We start from the raw sequence: 20409 nt of genomic DNA, 5'->3' as shown, positions 1-20409 counted from the left end.
TGTCTCCCTCCCTCTCCCTCTATCTCCCTGCCTGTCTCCCTCCCTCTCTCCCTCTGTCTCCGTCTCCCTCTGTCTCCCTCCCTCTGTCTCCCTCTGTCTGTCTACCTCCCTCTGTCTCCCTTTATCTGTCTCGCTCCCTCTGTCTCCCTCCCTCTGTTACCCTCCTCCCTCTGTCTCCCTCTGTCTGTTGCCCGTTTCCCGCTCTCTGTCTCCCTCTCTCTGTCTTCCTCTCTGTCTCCCTCTGTTTCCGTCTCTCTGTCTCCCTCCCTCTGTCTCCCTCCCTCTGTCTCCCTCCCTCTCGCTCTCTCTCTGTCTGTCTCCCTCTGTCTGTCTCCCTCTGTCTGTCTGTCCCTCTGTCTGTCTCCCTCCATCTGTCTCCCTCTGTCTCGCTTCTCTGTCTCCCTCCTTCTGTCTCCCTCCCTCTGTCTCCCTCCCTCTGTCTCCCTCCCTCTGTCTCCCCCTGGCTCCTTCCCTCTGTCTCCCTCTGCCTCCCTCCGTCTCCCTCTGTCTCGGTCTACCTCCCTCCCTCTCTTTCCCTCGTCACCCTCTGTCTCCCTCTCTCTCTCCTTCCGTCTCCCTCTCTGCCTCTCTGTCTGTCTGTCTCAGTCTCTGCCTCTATCTGTCTGTCCCTGCCCATGCCTCTATCTGTCTGTCTTTCCCTGTCTCTGTCTGTCCCTGCCTGTCCCTGTCTTCCTCCCTCTGTCTCCCTCTCTGTCTCTGCCTCTATCTGTCTGCCCCTGTCTCTGCCTCTATCTGTCTCTGTCTGTCCCTGTCACTGTCTGTCCGTGTCTCTGCCTGTCTCTGTCTGTCTGTCTCCCTCCCTCTCTGTCTCTCTCTCTCTGTGTCTCCCTCCCTCTCTCTATCTCCCTCTGTCTCACTCACTCTGTCTCCCTCTCTCTCTCTATGTCTCCCTCCCTCTGTCTCCCTCACTCTCTCTCCCTCTGTCTCCCTCCCTCTGTCTTCCTCCCTCTGTCTGTCGCCCTCTGTCTGTCACCCTCTGTCTGTCGCCCTCTGCCTGTCGCCCTCTGCCTGTCGCCCTCTGCCTGTCGCCCTCTGCCTGTCGCCCTCTGCCTGTCGCCTTCTGCCTGTCGCCCTCTGTCTGTCGCCCTTTGTCTGTCGCCCTCTGTCTCCGTCCCTCTGTCTCCGTCCCTCAGTCTCTGTCCCTCTGTCTCCGTCCCTCTGTCTCCATCCCTCTGTCTCCCTGCCTCCCTCTGTCTCCCTCTCTCTCTCTCTCCCTCTGTCTCCCTCTGTCTCCCCATACCTGTCTCCCTCTCTCTCTCTGTCTCTCTCTGTGTGTCTCCCTCCCTCTCTCTCTCTATCTCCCTCTGCCTCCCTCTGTCTCACTCACTCTGTCTCCCTCTCTCTCTCTCTGTCTCCCTCCCTCTCTCTCCCTCTGTCTCCCTCCCTCTGTCTCCTTCCCTCTGTCTCCCTCCCCCTGTCTCCCTCCCTCTGTCTGTCGCCCTCTGTCTGTCGCACTCTGTCTGTCGCCCTCTGTCTCCGTCCCTCTGTGTCCCTCCCTCTGTCTGTCTCCCCATGCCTGTCTCCCCCTCTCTCTGTCTTCCTCTCTCTGTTTCCCTCCCTCTGTCTAACCCGGACTCCCTTCCTCTGTCTCCCTCCCTCTGTCTCCCTCTCTCTCTGTCTCCCACGGTTTCCCTCTCTCTGTCTCCCTCCCTCTGTCTGTCTCCGTCTGTCTCCCTCTGTCTGTCTACCTCCCTCTGTCCCCCTTTATCTGTCTCGCTCCTTCTGTCTCCCTCCTTCTGTCTCCCTTTATCTGTCTCGCTCCCTCTGTCTCCCTCCCTCTGTCTGTCTCCCTCTGTCTGTCGCCATCTGTCTCCGTCCCTCTGTCTCCGTCCCTCAGTCTCTGTCCCTCTGTTTCTGTCCCTCTGTCTCCATCCCTCTGTCTCCCTCCCTCCCTCTGTCTCCCTCTCTCTCTCTCTCCCTCTGTCTCTGTCTCCCTCTGTCTCCCCGTACCTGTCTCCCTCTCTCTCTCTGTCTCTCTCTGTGTGTCTCCCTCCCTCTCTCTCTATCTCCCTCTGTCTCCCTCTGTCTCACTCACTCTGTCTCCCTCTCTGTCTCCCTCCCTCTCTCTCCCTCTGTCTCCCTCCCTCTGTCTCCTTCCCTCTGTCTCCCTCCCTCTGTCTCCCTCCCTCTGTCTGTCGCCCTCTGTCTGTCGCACTCTGTCTGTCGCCCTCTGTCTCCGTCCCTCTGTCTCCCTCCCTCTGTCTGTCTCCCCATGCCTGTCTCTGTAGGAGAGTAGGGTCTGCTATCCTATGGTCACCCCAAATTTTTGCTTTTTGCTTCACTGGTTTATGACTTAATGTGGCTGTGGGCCTGCTAATCAGACCCACAGCCTGCTGTTCTCTCTCTAAATTGTAACCCATGTACTTTAGGTGCATAACGAAATTGGAACTGGTTCACCTTATTGGCCCCTGTAACAGTGTACCCAGGTACCCAGGGCATAGGTGTTTCCAAGGCCTACCAGGGGCTGCAGCATGTATTGTGCCACCCCTGGCCTGGCCTCCATATTTGACACAACTGGCTGATCACTCAGCTGGGGTAAGTCGGTGTAACCACCCCTTACTTAGGTGTAGTATGCCTATACCTAACCTAAAATGGACACATATGTTCCTATCAGTCACTCCTATGGAAGGCCTCATCAATCCTGGAGGCAGAGTGCTTGGAAATATGTGAGATGGTGCTCTGGCATGAGCTGAGCCTGTCTGCAGCTTTCGGAACCATGTCCTTTAGCTGTTTCATGATATTGCCATACCATATACTCTTAAGTGCATTATGAACCTCGCGGTTAAATGCTATCTTGGGTTTGGCTTTATCAAAACATGTCGAGTAAGGTGTCATACGAATTGGAATACTACCCCCTCGCCAGTTCTGGCGACGGGGGTAGCATTCCACCCTTCTAGAGGGACACGACATGTACCTAGCCTGAACCCCGGTTAAAGTTAAACAGAGCCTTAGCATCTCAAAATGGATGCTGCCACCACAGACACAAGTCTGACCTCCTGCTGCTGGGAGTCCTTCCAGCGAGGGCAGCTTGGACAAAGGGTTTCCTGCCTGGGGAGGTGCTAGCACCACTCCAGACAGGATTTTGTGTATTGGGTAGGACAGGGCTGAAAAGAATCAGACATGCCTGGGGCACACAAGGTGTCCCTGTGCATAGGCCAGTTCAAACCGGTGCTGGGGCTTTCCAGCCCCAGTCCTGGCGCGAAACTGGACAAAGGAAAGGGGGTGTAACCACCCCCCTTCCTGGTTCCACCCAGAGGAGGGACCTAGTAGGTGATCTGGCCCCCCAGATTCGAATAAGAGTGGGAGCTGTGTCCTGAGACTTCAGATCATCCTGAATCAACTTGAAATACAGAAGAAGACTGGACTTCGACATTCTGCTGCTCAGAAGACGGAAGAGAATCTCCCTTGTGGCCAAGGAGTGACCACCCTGTTCACACAGGCATCATCCAGCAACTCGACGTCTGCTTTACCGCCGCCTCCCGCCGGAGCCCGAGCCCAGAGCCTGACAAGACCCAGACTCCCAGACTTCTCACAGCCCGATCCACAGTCCCTGCAAAGAAGGGACCCATGGAGGCACCGAGAGACGTGGGACCGGACATCTTGGAAGACCCCCGAAACGCTGACTGCGCAGCATCAGAGGCACCCTCGACGCTGTGCTTTGGGGTTTAAAAAGCCCCAACCTCGAGCAGCCCTTGCACCGAAGATCAGCCCCCCAGCATCTCCACGATCTGCGTGGGGCCCTTTTGCATCGTGCCACTCGACGCGCCTAACCGTCCACTTGCCACGCGGCTAGTGGCCATCTTGGCGACGAAACCTACAACTTTCACTGCGGGTCTGGTTGCTGTAGACTTGCCCGTGCTCCTGTAAAAAGGAGCCCCTGCTCTGACCTTGCTGGTCCGAGTAACAAGCCTTTCTTGATTCCTGCGTGGCTTGCAGTAGCCAAGGCCTGTTTGCTTCTATCAAGTCGCCGACACCGCCAACAGCGAGAAGCCTGCGTGGGACAGCTCGTGACCGACTCCTGGACGTCTTCGACCCCTCGTGTCGACGTGGCTGCAGAGAGAAGCTACACCTCGACGCCTGTTTGCACCCGACATCGCCTGGTTCCACTCTGGTTCCACGGTAGTCACTGGCTAGTGACTTTGAACATTGTCCCCTCTGCTTTCAGGTCTTCACCTCTTCAGATCCACCCTTGGATCCACCGGAACTCTTCACATCGAGCCGCCTGCAGCATCTTCAGCTCCAAGCACCATCGACCTGCGTGACGAAACCCGACACTACTTCGACCCTATGCACCCGCTTCCTGTGGGTGAGGTAACTCAGCTCCGCCGGTGTTCCCACACTGGTACACACCTCTAGTGTCTGTGTCTCAAGTTTCAGCTTTCTAGGTCACTCGGAAGGTTCCTTCCTAACTAACTTTGTACTTTTTACGCACCATTGACATTGCATTGGTAAAGCGTGCACTTTCCGCACTGCTCCCGAGTCCCGCGGGCCTTTCCCGACTTCTTCACTGCTAGTCCCGAACAGCTCCAGCGATTCGCCAGGCCCTAGGCCTCTTCACTTTCCCCATAGTGGTTCTTATACCACTATTTTAGTATATGGTTTAGGTGGCCCCTAGGGCTCATCCATATTGTGCAACTTTTGTGTATTTAAACTGTGTTTTGTTTTAACGCATTTGCTTCTGTGCTCATAAAGAGTATCAGGGATATTTGTAGTAATAAATCTATATATATTTTCAATATATATCTGTGTGGTGTCCTTTCATTTGGTATTCAAGGGATTGTGTATGGTAAAACAGCTTGCTTCACATGCCTTTACAGAGTTTAGCCTAAGACTGCTTAGTCCATGCTACCCCTAGGATAGCTTGTCTATAAGGTTGACTTTACAACCTGCACCATAAGGGTTGCTTGGCATGATACAAGGTGATCACTAGAACTAGTGAGCATCATATATCAGGCCAACTTCTCACATTGGTGAGCAGCGGATTGGGATTTGAGCTTGCTGTTGTTTTACCATTACAATCTTTGAAAATATCATTTGAAAGATCATACAGGTACCTGATAGGTACACTAAAACAAGACTAGATATACTTAAGTTCTACTGAACTTAGTTGTTGTAGAGGATAGGGAGTAGCACACCCTGACTACAACTACTAGATAGGTTTTGTAGGAAAACACCAGTGTAGGTAGATTGCAACACATCCACCACACTAGAGCAATGTCTGGAACAGAGGGATCCAATGGAACCACCTCTGTTGAGAGTGACCCTCCAAGGGCACCATCCAAATTTGCTACCTTTCCATTTAAGGAACTGAGGCAACTGTGTTCCATGAGAGGAATCAAAACAGGTCCTTCGCCTACAGCAGGACACCTCAGAGAGCTTTTAGACCAGTCTGAAGCTCTAAGGGACTCCAAACCAGACCCCTCAGGGACTGGAGATGGGGGATCCCCCACTGAAGATGATAACCCTGATGCCCCTGCCCCTGTAGTTCAGGTAGATGAGGAAAACCAGACCCCTGGAAATACTCAGCCTGAGGAAGAAGAAGAGGAGGAGGAGGAGGAAGAGAGTGAATCTGATGATGGGACTAGCCAGGTGTTAGTCAGCAGGCTTAACCAGGCTAACTTAAGCTTATTTGGGACTGAAGGTGGGTCCAACCCATTCAGACCCCCAAATGGACTTAACCAGGAGCATAGGAGGAGGAGGAATCACTCAGGTGAATCCAATACTTCCCATGTTTCTAGAGGTTCTCATGGCAACTCCAGAAGGGAGTTGACTAGCCCTCAGAGAAGGGAACATGAGGCCAAAATGAGAGAGGCTGAACTTAGGATCCAGAGACAAGAATTAGAAGTTGCCCTGGCCAAAGAGAAACTTGCTAGAGCAAGGCAGCCTAGAGAGAGTGGATCAGATTCCACTGGTGGCAGCACTATCCCTAAGGATAAAGACAGGTCCTATGACAATAGAAACCTGAGTAAGATTGTGCCCCCCTACAAAGCTGGGGATGATATCCACAAGTGGATGACTGCACTTGAGAGAGCTTGCAAAGTACAGCAGGTTCCTCAGGAGCAGTGGGCAGCAATCTTGTGGCTCTCCTTTGAAGGTAGAGGCCGAGACAGACTCCTCACAGTTAGTGATGGGGAGTCTAGAAACGACCTGGTCCTGAAGAGTGCTCTGATTGATGGGTTAGGCTTAACCACTGAACAGTACAGGTTAATGTTCAGAGATACCCAGAAGACACAGACTCAGGACTGGTCTGAATTTGTTGAATGTGCCACTAAGGCTCTGGAGGGCTGGTTGCTGGGAAGTAAGGTTACAGACTATGAAGGATTGTACAATTTGCTTATGAGAGAACAGATTTTAAATAACTGTCAGAACCAGCAGTTGCATCAACATTTGGTTGACTCAGATCTAACCTCTCCCCAAGAATTGGGAAAGAGGGCAGACAAATGGGTCAGAACCAGAGTTAAGCAAAAGAACCAGAACCAGAACCAGGGTGGTGACCAAAAGAAAACAGACCAGAAGGGTGGGGAGCAGAAAGCTAAAGACCAGAAGTCTTCAACAGGGCCCCAAACTAATACTGAGGGTGGGTCCCAACCTTCCAAGAAGAAGAAGAAAGAAGGTCAAAGAAAACCCTGGTGTAGCTTTTGCAAAAACACCACTCACTGGACAAGTGATTGTAAAAAGGGTGGAGCCACCAACACTGCAGCCCCTAAGGCACCTGCACCCACTAGTACAGTTGGCAGTGTTGGACCACAGACTAAGGGGGTAGTGGGTATCACCTTGGGAACTGATGAAGATTCTGACCTAGTCAGAGTCCCCACACAGGCTGTTCTGATCTGTGATGGGGAGATTGATTTCTCCCCTACTGTCAGTCTCAATAATTTGGGCAAGTACAGACAGACACCTTTAATTAATGAAAAAGTGGCTCAAGCATACAGGGACACATGTGCCAGTGTCACTATGGTGACGCCTAGCTTTGTGGACCCTGGACAGTACATATCAAGTGATAATTACCTGGTGACCAATGCCAGCAATGTCACTACTACATATAGTGTGGCAATTGTTAACTTTTCCTGGGGAGGGGTAACTGGCCTAAAAAGAGTTGTGGTTAGTGCTGATCTCCCAGTAGAATGTTTGTTGGGCAATGACCTGGAGAGCTCTCTATGGTCAGAAGTTGAGTACAGGACTCATGCAGAGATGTTAGGGATATCATCACATGTCCTTGCTGTGACCAGGTCACAGGCCAAAAAGTGCCTCTCTGAACCTCAGGTCTTGGATCCTGGAACAATGGACCAAGTACCTTCCAAGACAAGGAACAGGAGGGCAAAGGCTGTGCCTTCCCAAATGCCTACAAGTGAGGATCAGCCTTCACAGGAAGATGACTCTGAGACCCCTGAAGGAACTGTCCCTATAGAACTTGAACCTGATCAGGTTGAGTTTCTGGGGACAGGGGGACCTTCTAGGGCAGACTTGGGGCAGGCTCAGTTATCCTGTCCTTCTCTTGAACCCCTCAGACAGCAGGCTGCTGCTGAGGCTGCTGGGAATGCTCAAGGTACCCATAAGGTTTATTGGGATGATGGGCCTTTATTCAGAGGGTAGAGACCCCAAGCCTGGTACAACCAGGAGGTTGGTCATACCTCTGCAATTTAGGGGCTTCCTTCTTACCTTGGCACACGATATTCCCTTAGCAGGACACCTAGGCCAGAACAAAACATGGGACAGACTTGTCTGTCACTTTCACTGGCCTCACATGTCAGAAGATACAAAGGAGTTTTGTCGCTCCTATGTAACCTGCCAAGCAAGTGGCAAAGCAGGTGGTACCACAAAAGCCCCCCTAATACCACTACCTGTGGTGGGGGTGCCCTTTGAAAGAGTGGGGATTGACATTGTTGGTCCAATGGATCCCCCTACAGCATCTGGGCACAGATTCATACTGGTGGTGGTGGACCATGCCACCAGGTACCCAGAGGCAATTCCACTTAGGACCACAACAGCTCCTGTTGTGGCCAGGGCCTTACTTGGAGTTTTCTCCAGAGTGGGGTTTCCTAAGGAGGTAGTATCTGATAGAGGTGCAAACTTCATGTCAGGTTACTTGACAGCTATGTGGAAGGAATGTGGTGTTAACTATAAGTTCACCACTCCCTATCATCCACAATGCAATGGACTTGTTGAGAGATTCAACAAGACCCTAAAGGGCATGATCAAAGGATTACCTGAGAAGCTCAGGCGAAGATGGGATATCCTTCTGCCCTGCCTTCTGTTTGCTTACAGAGAGGTCCCACAAAAAGGAGTTGGCTTCAGCCCCTTTGAATTGTTGTTTGGACATCCTGTAAGAGGACCCCTATGTCTGGTGAGGGAAGGATGGGAGTTACCTCTCAAAAAGCCCAAGCAAGACATAGTGGACTATGTACTTGGTCTCCGCTCCAGGATGGCTGAGTATATGGAGAAGGCCTCCAAAAACCTTGAGGCTAGCCAGGCCTTACAGAAAGCCTGGCATGACCAAAAGGCTGTCCTGACTGAGTACCAGCCTGGACAGAAGGTATGGGTGTTGGAGCCAGTGGCCCCAGCAGCACTCCAAGACAGATGGTCTGGACCCCATACAATCATGGAGAAAAAGGGAGAGGTTACCTACTTGGTGGACCTTGGAACTCCCAGGAGCCCTTACAGGGTGCTCCATGTTAACCGGCTGAAAGCATATGTTGACAGGGCAGACATGGGCTTGCTCATGGCTACAGATGAGGGGCAGGAGGAAGAGAGTGACCCTCTCCCAGACCTGCTGACTCAGAACCCTGAGGATGGCTCAGTTGATGGTGTGGCCTTAGATGGCAGCCTCACTGAACATCAGCAACATGACTGTAGACAGGTTTTGCAGTCATTTCGACATATGTTCTCCCTGACACCCAGTCAGACTAACTGGTGTACCCATGTGGTGGACACTGGTGATAGTCTTCCTGTAAAGAACAAAATTTACAGGCAGCCTGACCATGTCAGAGACTGTATCAAGGCTGAGGTACAAAAGATGCTGGAGTTAGGTGTCATTGAGCCTTCAGAGAGCCCCTGGGCTAGCCCAGTGGTTCTGGTCCCCAAACCTCACACCAAAGATGGGAAGAGAGAGATGAGGTTCTGTGTGGACTACAGAGGACTCAATGCTGTCACTAGGACAGATGCACACCCAATTCCAAGAGCAGATGAGCTCATAGACAAATTGCCTTCTGCCAAGTATTTGAGCACATTTGACTTGACAGCTGGCTACTGGCAAATCAGGTTAGCTGAGGAGTCTAAGGCCAAGACAGCATTTTCTACCCCCAGTGGGCATTACCAGTTTGTGGTGATGCCCTTTGGTTTGAAAAATGCACCTGCCACCTTCCAAAGGTTGGTGAATCAAGTCCTTACTGGGTTGGATGACTTTTGTGCAGCATATCTGGATGATATTGCTGTCTTTAGCTCCACCTGGGAGGATCACCTGGTCCACCTGAAGGAAGTGCTAGAGGCTCTGCAAAAGGCAGGCCTCACTATCAAGGCAACCAAGTGCCAGATAGGGCAGAGTAAGGTTGTGTACTTGGGCCACCTTGTGGGTGGAGGCCAAGTTCAACCACTGGAGAGTAAGATTCAGACCATAAAGGACTGGACTCCTCCAACTACCCAGACTCAGGTCAGAGCTTTCTTGGGCCTGACTGGGTACTACAGGAAGTTTGTTAAGAACTATGGGTCCATTGTGACTCCTCTTAATGATCTGACATCCAAGAAGATGCCCAAAAAGGTTCAGTGGACAGAATACTGTCAAAAGGCATTTGATGACCTGAAGAAGGCCATGTGCTCTGCACCTATCCTGAAGAGTCCTGACTACTCAAGAGAGTTTATTGTCCAAACAGATGCTTCTGAGTTGGGAGTGGGAGTTGTGCTTTCACAACTTAATGTAGAGGGTCAAGACCAGCCCATTGCTTTCATTAGCAGAAGGCTGACCCCCAGAGAGAAACGTTGGTCAGCCATTGAGAGGGAGGCCTTTGCTGTTGTGTGGGCCCTGAAGAAGTTGAGACCATACTTGTTTGGCACTCACTTCAAGATTCAGACTGACCATAAGCCCCTCTTATGGCTTAATCAGATGAAGGGTGAAAACCCCAAACTGCTCAGGTGGTCCATTTCCCTACAGGGGATGGACTTTACAGTGGAGCACCGCCCAGGGACTGACCATGGTAATGCAGATGGTCTCTCCAGGTACTTCCACTTAGAACATGAAGACACAACTGGTCAAGGTTAGTCTAATGTCCCTGCGTTTGGGGGGGGTTGTGTAGGAGAGTAGGGTCTGCTATCCTATGGTCACCCCAAATTTTTGCTTTTTGCTTCACTGGTTTATGACTTAATGTGGCTGTGGGCCTGCTAATCAGACCCACAGCCTGCTGTTCTCTCTCTAAATTGTAACCCATGTACTTTAGGTGCATAACGAAATTGGAACTGGTTCACCTTATTGGCCCCTGTAACAGTGTACCCAGGTACCCAGGGCATAGGTGCTTCCAAGGCCTACCAGGGGCTGCAGCATGTATTGTGCCACCCCTGGCCTGGCCTCCATATTTGACACAACTGGCTGATCACTCAGCTGGGGTAAGTCGGTGTAACCACCCCTTACTTAGGTGTAGTATGCCTATACCTAACCTAAAATGGACACATATGTTCCTATCAGTCACTCCTATGGCAGGCCTCATCAATCCTGGAGGCAGAGTGCTTGGAAATATGTGATATGGTGCTCTGGCATGAGCTGAGCCTGTCTGCAGCTTTCGGAACCATGTCCTTTAGCTGTTTCATGATATTGCCATACCATATACTCTTAAGTGCATTATGAACCTCGCGGTTAAATGCTATCTTGGGTTTGGCTTTATCAAAACATGTCGAGTAAGGTGTCATACGAATTGGAATACTACCCCCTCGCCAGTTCTGGCGACGGGGGTAGCATTCCACCCTTCTAGAGGGACACAACATGTACCTAGCCTGAACCCCGGTTAAAGTTAAACAGAGCCTTAGCATCTCAAAATGGATGCTGCCACCACAGACACAAGTCTGACCTCCTGCTGCTGGGAGTCCTTCCAGCGAGGGCAGCTTGGACAAAGGGTTTCCTGCCTGGGGAGGTGCTAGCACCACTCCAGACAGGATTTTGTGTATTGGGTAGGACAGGGCTGAAAAGAATCAGACATGCCTGGGGCACACAAGGTGTCCCTGTGCATAGGCCAGTTCAAACCGGTGCTGGGGCTTTCCAGCCCCAGTCCTGGCGCAAAACTGGACAAAGGAAAGGGTTTGTAACCACCCCCCTTCCTGGTTCCACCCAGAGGAGGGACCTAGTAGGTGATCCGGCCCCCCAGATTCGAATAAGAGTGGGAGCTGTGTCCTGAGACTTCAGATCATCCTGAATCAACTTGAAATACAGAAGAAGACTGGACTTCGACATTCTGCTGCTCAGAAGACGGAAGAGAATCTCCCTTGTGGCCAAGGAGTGACCACCCTGTTCACACAGGCACCATCCAGCAACTCGACGTCTGCTTTGCCGCCACCTCCCGCCGGAGCCCGAGCCCAGAGCATGACAAGACCCAGACTCCCAGACTTCTCACAGCCCGATCCACAGTCCCTGCAAAGAAGGGACCCGTGGAGGCACCGAGAGACGTGGAACCGGACATCTTGGAAGACCCCCGAAACGCTGACTGCGCAGCATCAGAGGCACCCTCGACGCTGTGCTTTGGGGTTTAAAAAGCCCCAACCTCGAGCAGCCCTTGCACCGAAGATCAGCCCCCCAGCATCTCCACGATCTGCGTGGGGCCCTTTTGCATCGTGCCACTCGACGCGCCTAACCGTCCACTTGCCACGCGGCTAGTGGCCATCTTGGCGACGAAACCTACAACTTTCACTGCGGGTCTGGTTGCTGCAGACTTGCCCGTGCTTCTGTAAAAAGGAGCCCCTGCTCTGACCTTGCTGGTAACAAGCCTTTCTTGATTCCTGCGTGGCTTGCAGTAGCCAAGGACTGTTTGCTTCTATCAAGTCGCCGACACCGCCAACAGCGAGAAGCCTGCGTGGGACAGCTCGTGACCGACTCCTGGACGTCTTCGACCCCTCGTGTCGACGTGGCTGCAGAGAGAAGCTACACCTCGACGCCTGTTTGCACCCGACATCGCCTGGTTCCACTCTGGTTCCACGGTAGTCACTGGCTAGTGACTTTGAACATTGTCCCCTCTGCTTTCAGGTCTTCACCTCTTCAGATCCACCCTTGGATCCACCGGAACTCTTCACATCGAGCCGCCTGCAGCATCTTCAGCTCCAAGCACCATCGACCTGCGTGACGAAACCCGACACTACTTCGACCCTATGCACCCGCTTCCTGTGGGTGAGGTAACTCAGCTCCGCCGGTGTTCCCACACTGGTACACACCTCTAGTGTCTGTGTCTCAAGTTTCAGCTTTCTAGGTCACTCGGAAGGTTCCTTCCTAACTAACTTTGTACTTTTTACGCACCATTGACATTGCATTGGTAAAGCGTGCACTTTCCGCACTGCTCCCGAGTCCCGCGGGCCTTTCCCGACTTCTTCACTGCTAGTCCCGAACAGCTCCAGCGATTCCCCAGGCCCTAGGCCTCTTCACTTTCCCCATAGTGGTTCTTATACCACTATTTTAGTATATGGTTTAGGTGGCCCCTAGGGCTCATCCATATTGTGCAACTTTTGTGTATTTAAACTGTGTTTTGTTTTAACGCATTTGTTTCTGTGCTCATAAAGAGTATCAGGGATATTTGTAGTAATAAATCTATATATATTTTCAATATATATCTGTGTGGTGTCCTTTCATTTGGTATTCAAGGGATTGTGTATGGTAAAACAGCTTGCTTCACATGCCTTTACAGAGTTTAGCCTAAGACTGCTTAGTCCATGCTACCCCTAGGATAGCTTGTCTATAAGGTTGACTTTACAACCTGCACCATAAGGGTTGCTTGGCATGATACAAGGTGATCACTAGAACTAGTGAGCATCATATATCAGGCCAACTTCTCACAGTCTCCCCCTCTCTCTGTCTTCCTCTCTCTGTCTCCCTCCCTCTCTCTGTTTCCCTCCCTCTCTCTGTTTCCCTCCCTCTCTGTCTCCCTCCCTCTCTGTCTCCCTCTCCCTCCCTCTGTCTAACCCGGACTCCCTTCCTCTGTCTCCCTCCCTCTGTCTCCCTCTCTCTCTGTCTCCCACGGTTTCCCTCTCTCTGTCTCCCTCCCTCTGTCTGTCTCCGTCTGTCTCCCTCTGTCTGTCTACCTCCCTCTGTCCCCCTTTATCTGTTGCGCTCCTTCTGTCTCCCTCCCTCTGTCTCCCTTTATCTGTCTCGCTCCCTCTGTCTCCCTCCCTCTGTCTGTCTCCCTCTGTCTGTTGCTCTCTGCCTGCCTCTCTGTCTCCGTCCCTCTGTCTCCCTCCCTCTGTCTGTCTCTGTTTCCCTCCCTCTGTCTGTCTCCCTCTGTCACCCACCTCCCTCTGTCTGTCGCCCTCTGTCTCCCACTCTCTGTCTCTGTTTCCGTCCCTCTGTCTCCCCCCCTCTATCTCCCTCCCTCTGTCTGTCTCCCTCCCTCTGTCGCCCTCCTCCCTCTGTCTGTCGCCCTCTGCCTCCCTCTCTATCTCCCTCTGTCTCCGTCCCTCTGTCTCCCTACCTTTCTCCCTCTCTCTGTCTGTCTCTGTTTCCCTCCCTCTGCTTCCCTCCCTCTGTCTCCCTCCCTCCCTCCATCTCCTCTGTCTCCCACTGTCTGTCTCCCTCTGTCTGTCGCCCTCTGCCTCTCCCTCTGTCTCCCTCCCCCTGTCTCCCTCCCTCCCCCTAAAATTACACCATACACGGCAGAAACATGTTGACCCACCTATAAGTTAAAGGAAACAGTCAAACAATCTATTTGGCTTTTTTTCCTACACATTGTTTTTAATATGTCTAATTGATCAACCAATAAACATTTTTTTGATACAACTTAGACATTTTTAAATGTAATCACCATCACTTAGCACGTACCACTTCACAAAACCAGCTCCGCAGTAAATCTGGCGTTGTAGCACACTGGGGAGGCATGAAGCATGTCACCAACCAGGTTGGTGAGTGAGGGTTTTTATCACAAACCTAATTGGTTGCATACCCCTGTATCCTTTTCTCTCGTGGTTATCACAATTATAGCAATTACACTCTTTTCTTGTTGGAAACATTATTGCTGGGGACTAAGAGTGTATTACTACATTTTCCCTACCTCTCTTTTTGATGAATAATGAGGAAAACAGTAGTCATTGGTCCTCCGCAGCCATATGCAGTTCAGGGCTTTTACTTGTGTTTCTCTGGACCATACTCACAGCTAAACAAAAGTTTCTCTTGGTTCCCTGATTAAAATATATTATTAGAGGGAAGCTGATGGTCCTTTTGCATGTGTCCTAACAGTTAGCACCGTTGGTGCCACAAGCACTTTCTACTTTTAGAAATAATCATCTGCTTTTGGAAAACCATTATAATTAACTTTAAAAATGTAAAGGTTCACTTTGGTTAGTGGAAATCTGGTCAGATAAGGCAGCTAGTTACCTTAATTCAAAGCATGCGAAATGCAGTTTATTCACTTCAAAGTGTGTGTTATGTAATGTATTCAATCCACAGTGTGCACTGGGCAATTTATTCACTCTAGAGAAGAGTTCTTCAATCTGTGGGCGCGATGCTGTCTCAGGGGGGCGCGCACTCCACCCTAAAACCTCACCTTTGTCCTCTACTGATGCAGAGTGGAGCTGCAGGGGCCTTAAGAAGGGGTGAAAACAATCAAAGCCTCATTAACAAGAAAAAAGTCTTTTAAAGACCTGTGAAATACTGGAGTTGGCTGTGTGCGCACTGGGAAGCTGTCTCATCACGCTGCCACGCACGGGGGTTTGGTGGGGGGCTATCCTGTTTAATTCCTACAGCTGAAATGCTTTAGCTGCAGTGGGAGGCAAGGAGCCCCCTTTGCTAAAACTGAAAGCCACGATTTCATAGCAGAGGAGACTCCTTGCCTCACACTGCAGATTAAATGAATGTCTGTTACTTGCTTTTAGTTTTAGCAGAGAAGGCTTCCTGCCTCCCAATGCAGCTGAAGCATTTCAGCTCTCGGAATTTAACCCCATCCAGGGAGGGACAGCTCTTCCCAGAAAGGCAACAATGTTGCTTTTTAAATTACACCAGCAGGAGCGCAATGATCACAGGGCTAAAAGGGTTTTAACTTGCCAAAAGACAAATCCCAGTCAGGTGTTTAAACAGCCTGCAAATTGCTTCTCTTGACAGTAAATATGGGTTATAAAGAAGTATGTATTCATTTATGATGTGACTTTTCTGTCTTTATTCCCTTTTATTATCAGTCATATCATTCATATCATTCAAGCAGCCCTAAAACACAATTTAAAGTGATTTCTATGTATATTTGCTGTTCAGAGTATGCACAGATAAGTGCTGAAAATAGAGCTTTAGGTGACTGCTTTTTTTTGTACCATGTGGGACATCAAATTAATTAGCTGGCAACCCTAATCATAAAACTGGAAGTTTGTTGCAAGATCAGCCCAGTATTTATTTCCTCCACCCTTGATCCCTGGTTAATGCCATAATTGCAATAGCAATAGTTTAACATATCTGAAACCCTGCGCTGCCTTCAATAGCGTGCTGAGTTACTGCAAGTGTCTGGGAATGCACCCTGCATTCAGACAACTTGCTCCTCATTCTCGCCCTTCACTTTCATGCTAACCCTGCACTCACAGCGATCACAATTCCCTCACCTGACTCCCATGCACTCACCCTGCACTCAGTGATCACTCTGCTCTCACAATGCACTTGTGCAGTTTTCCCTGAACCTGCAGCCACACAAGCACACTACCAACCCTGAACTCATGTGACACTTCACTCACCTGTCCCCCTCACTGCTCAATCTGCAATCTCACTTAAACAAGCTCATCACTAACCATGCATTCATTACTCCCACTCTGCACTAACATGCACGCCCAAATTCATATGGTCACCTCACTCACACTGCAGTCACTCCACTTACCCTACTCTCACACTGTCGCATACCTCACTGTGCACTCACATGAGCACTCTGGTCACCCTCACAGCACAGAGGGTTAATGTGCCTGCTACATATAAGGTATACCATGCAGATCAACGAACCGAGGGGCATATATTCAAGGAAGTTGCGGAGTGAGGCATTAGCAGTCATGGGTTAAGGCCTCTCTCCGCCACTTCAGAAACAGAAGGCTGCACCATATTTACAACAATATGGTGCAGCCTTGCGTTTCCCCTGCACTGGCGCTACACTTAGCAGTGTAGCGCCAACGCAGACACCATTGCACCATAGTGCAAGGCTGTCTGGGTGCAGGGAAAAGATTGTTTATGTACAGGAGGGGGACCTTCCTGTACATAAACAATCTTTAAATGCCATTTGTCCCACTTCCATGTGTGCTGCTTAATGCAGCACACACAGCAATCACAAAATGGATATTTTTTTTAAACATCACAAATACAAGGCATTTTGCTTTTTCCATATGTGCTGCACAAGGCAGCACACATGGATGAAGCAAAAAATGAGGAGAAATAATGCATTTCTCCTAGTTTCGCCAGCTTAAGACCAGGTTTTCCCTGTTCTTAATTTTAACGCTGCCTCACTTTTACGCTGCCCTTGTAAATAGGGCGCAACATCAAAATCAGTGCCTGTTGCAGTGGAACGCCCATCGCAACACCCACTGCCCACCCTTTCACGATAAGCATAGCATGAAAGGGGGCCTAATTTACAAGGCAGCGTTAAGCCAAGTTAAGTATCTTAACTCTGCCTTGTAAATAAGTCGTAAAAAGTGACGGTATGGTGTCTATAGGGGCTTGTACATATGCCCCTGAGTATGATGAAACTATGAGTAGCACTATAAAAAAAAAAATAATAATGTTTGCCAGAAAGGTGCTATAGAGAGATGAGGTGCATTGTTGGTGAGTGGTAGTGAGGGAATTCATGGAGAAGGAGGAAACACTCATTGTTTTGAACATTATTTGCCAGATATGGCCCGGGATATGTGGGTGGCGGTCGATTATGTAGTGTACCAGATTCCAGAAATTTCTGTCAGTTGGTGGGGGGGGGGCGACATTTAAAACAAGCATTGGCATTGCCAATAGGTCTCGCTTGTGGGACCTTATAAGTATTTAGTTTTGCAGCACAATATCCTTGTTGCATAATCGGATATTGTGCTGCAAAACTAAATACTTATAAGGTCCCACAAGCGAGACCTATTGGCAATGCCAATGCTTGTTTTTTGTTGTGAGCGGTTTGTAAATCCGTGTTGGCTGATAGCTTGGCCGCTTGCAGTGACGGTCTTATGTTTGCGTGTTTTGATGGGGGTGTGCCTTGCTGGCCCGTTTCAGTGTTTAAGAAGCTGTAGAAGCTTTAGTGTTCAGCAGTCTGTTTGATATGCGAGATTCGGCTTGAAGGTAGGAATAGCCTTGTTTGCAGTATGCTCCAGGGTGACTGGCCTACGCAAGGGGCACCAGCTACCATTGCACGATGCGCTGGTGTTCAATGGACTCGATAGGATGGTGGTGTTGGGAGTAAATTCTGACAGAATGTTTGTGTTCCGGAATTTGTTAATTTATGTCAGCCACGCGAATATCTCACCTGAGAGCCATTCTAAAACAGCAGAAATCTTTAGCCAAATCTCTTACTTCTTGGCTAGAGACGTTCTTTATGAAACTGTGAGCCTTGGGTTCTGCTTTCCGGGAAGGGTGCAGCCTTTGGGAGAATGCCAACCTTCTTTCTCTTTTGAAGAGTAGTGTGTGCCCCTCGTGTTCACGCAGCTCAAGCTGAAGGAGGAGGGGGTGCGAGGGATGAGGGAACACGGCCTGGGGGAAGCTGGCTGGGGAGGGGGAGGAGAAATGCAAGGAAGGCTGTGTGCGGCGTAATTAGGGGAGGAGATTAGGGGAGGAGAAGCCGAGAAGCCGCAGAGCGCACGCTGGGTGAAGCCTTTTGATGTGCTGTGCGGCAAATGGATGGAGGCTGATGCGCGTTCATGTTTGAACACGTGGTTCACATGAACAGCATGAAAACGCCAGCAAAAAGCTGGTGGTTTCACGAGAATTTTCGCCACTTGAATTCTCGCTCCGCTCGATGCGCATGCGCGCATCGATAGGTCGCGAGACCTAAAAATTCATCTGGGGGGCTCAACCTTCAAAAGTTTGAAGACCTCTGCTCTAGAGTGTGCGCTGTGCAATCGGTGTACTCCAGGTTGCGCTTCATAATGTATTCACCTCATACTATGAGCTCTGCAATATATTCACTCCACAATGTCCGCTGTACAATGTGCTCACTTCATAGTATTTCATTCACTTAAAAGTGTGGTGGTATTTAAGCAATTTGCTTCACTTTGCAGTCGGCATTCTAAAATGTGTTCACTCCACATTGTGCACTATGCAGTTTTTAACCCATTCACTTACCTAGTATGGGCTTCAGAATCGTCAACCTCATCAAAATCGTTTTCACCAATGTAGAAAAAGGCTATGAATAAATAGGAAGTGCTTGTGACAATTTAGCAACATGATTTGTATGCCCGCTGCCCCTTATTAAAGTACTGCATTTATTTTTGTTGTTTATGCATTAACATGAATTGCTGTAAAAAGAAACCGGAACCCATATCAGATACTGCTGTCAGCTCTCCGTTTAAGGTAATGAAGCAAGATGCAGCCCTGTGGCCAGCCATATCAGCCTTCTGGTAGTGTTGGAAACTGAGGTGATGCATAACCTCCTAAATTTGTAGTAGAACTGGAATCGGAAGTTATACAGTAGCTTGTAGCCTTGTGATAGAGTTGGAATGTGAAGTTATGTAGGACCTCTCTGTATTGTAGTAGGGGTGGAATTTGAAGTTATATAGGATCTCTTAGTGTTGTAATAGGGATGGAAACAGAAATTATACAGTATATTTTAGCCTTGTGATAGAGCTGGAATGTGAAGTTATGCAGGACCTCTCAGTATTGCAGTAGGGATGGAATGCCCCGGTTACTTACCGGTAATCTTCATTACTCCGAGTCCATGTCTTCCTTGCCACAGTAATTACCCATGAGCCTCCGGCTCCACACAGAACTCCAAGTATAAATAAAAAAAAACGCTCTAGTCTCCCTCTCCCTCCTCCTAGATGGCCCCCAGTGACTCCAGCAAATCCCATAAAGGGATACAAATACCTCCAATCGACCTGAAAAACCAAGCCGCAGACATGAAGCCACCACCAGGGCAGGGAGGGAAGGGAAACTATACTGTGGCGAGGAAGACATGGACTCGGATTAATGAAGATTACCGGTAAGTAACCGGGGCATTACCTCCTTGTCCTGTCTTCCTCGCCACAGTAATTACCCATGAGCCGATACCAAAGCAATCAGCTTCATGCAAGTAAAACACTCCACAGAAATCATGTAGAGAAACATATTTCAACCACAAGAGGTACAAAAATTCCACAGAAACATACACCTCAAGTAATCCCAGCCGACAGTACAGAAGAGGCAAAGGAAACAGAACCCCCACCCCAAACTGAAGGCGATAATGAGACATAAAAGTATGCGGGGACGACCAAGTGGCAGCCCGGCAAATATCCACCAAGGACACCCCCTCAAAAACGGCCCACGATACAGAAACAGATCTGGTGGACCGACCCTGAACAGGAAGAGGGGGAAGTTCAGAAACAGAACCAGAAGCCAACAATCCGGCCTCCTTAATCCAACGACCGACAGTGGACAGGGAGGGCTTCAGGCCCTGACGAGACAAACCAAAATTGACAAACAAACTGTCAACAGTACAAAAGGAAGAAGTGCGTGATAAATAAACCAACAAAGCACGACTCACAGCCAACAGGCGGAGAAGGCAATCCCCAGCTGAGGAAGGATCAGGACAAAGAAATGGAAGAACCACTTCAGCAGAACGGTGAAAATAAGAATCCACCTTAGGAATAAACGTAGGACGAGGGCGCAAGACCACACGATCAGACAAAATGACCAAAAACCGAGCAGACCGCAGGAAGGCACCCAGCACACCAATACGCCTGGCAGATGCAATAGCCACAAGAAACACTACTTTGAGTGTCAAGAACATCAGGCCCACCGACTCCAAAAGGCCCGAAAGGAGCCGACTGCAAGGAACCCAATACCTGAGAAAGGTCCCAAGGAGGAGAACACAAGATAGGACGGGGACGTTGTAAAGAAAGCGACTTAAAAGCCGAGCCACCAAAGGAGAAATTGGAACTAAAGGCAGGACATGAAATGCCCGAATGGCGGCCCATCGATCCCCGAGAGTGGAAATGGCCAAGCCCAAAAGGAAACCAACATATAAAAAAATCCAGAATTCAAGCAGGGTCCAAAGAAGCCAATGACAGCCTGTGACACACACACCA

The 20409-nt window shown here is 49.9% G+C and overlaps 1 protein-coding gene across 1 annotated transcript in view; it reads right to left on the bottom strand.

Moving 5' to 3' along the window:
- LOC144824482 (uncharacterized) overlaps positions 1-20409 on the bottom strand; it is a 695244-nt gene that overhangs the window by 335759 nt on the left and 339076 nt on the right. Inside the window, exon 10 of the mRNA XM_078683566.1 lies at positions 18470-18530. Within this exon, the coding sequence (XP_078539692.1) occupies positions 18470-18530 (61 nt within the window). The remainder of the gene's footprint in view (positions 1-18469; positions 18531-20409) is intronic.

The sequence above is a fragment of the Lissotriton helveticus genome, chromosome 3_1 (assembly GCF_964261635.1).
Source record: "Lissotriton helveticus chromosome 3_1, aLisHel1.1, whole genome shotgun sequence".
Taxonomy (NCBI): domain Eukaryota; kingdom Metazoa; phylum Chordata; class Amphibia; order Caudata; family Salamandridae; genus Lissotriton; species Lissotriton helveticus.
Note: the sequence above shows the minus strand (reverse complement) of the source record. Positions and strands in the feature narration are given on the sequence as shown.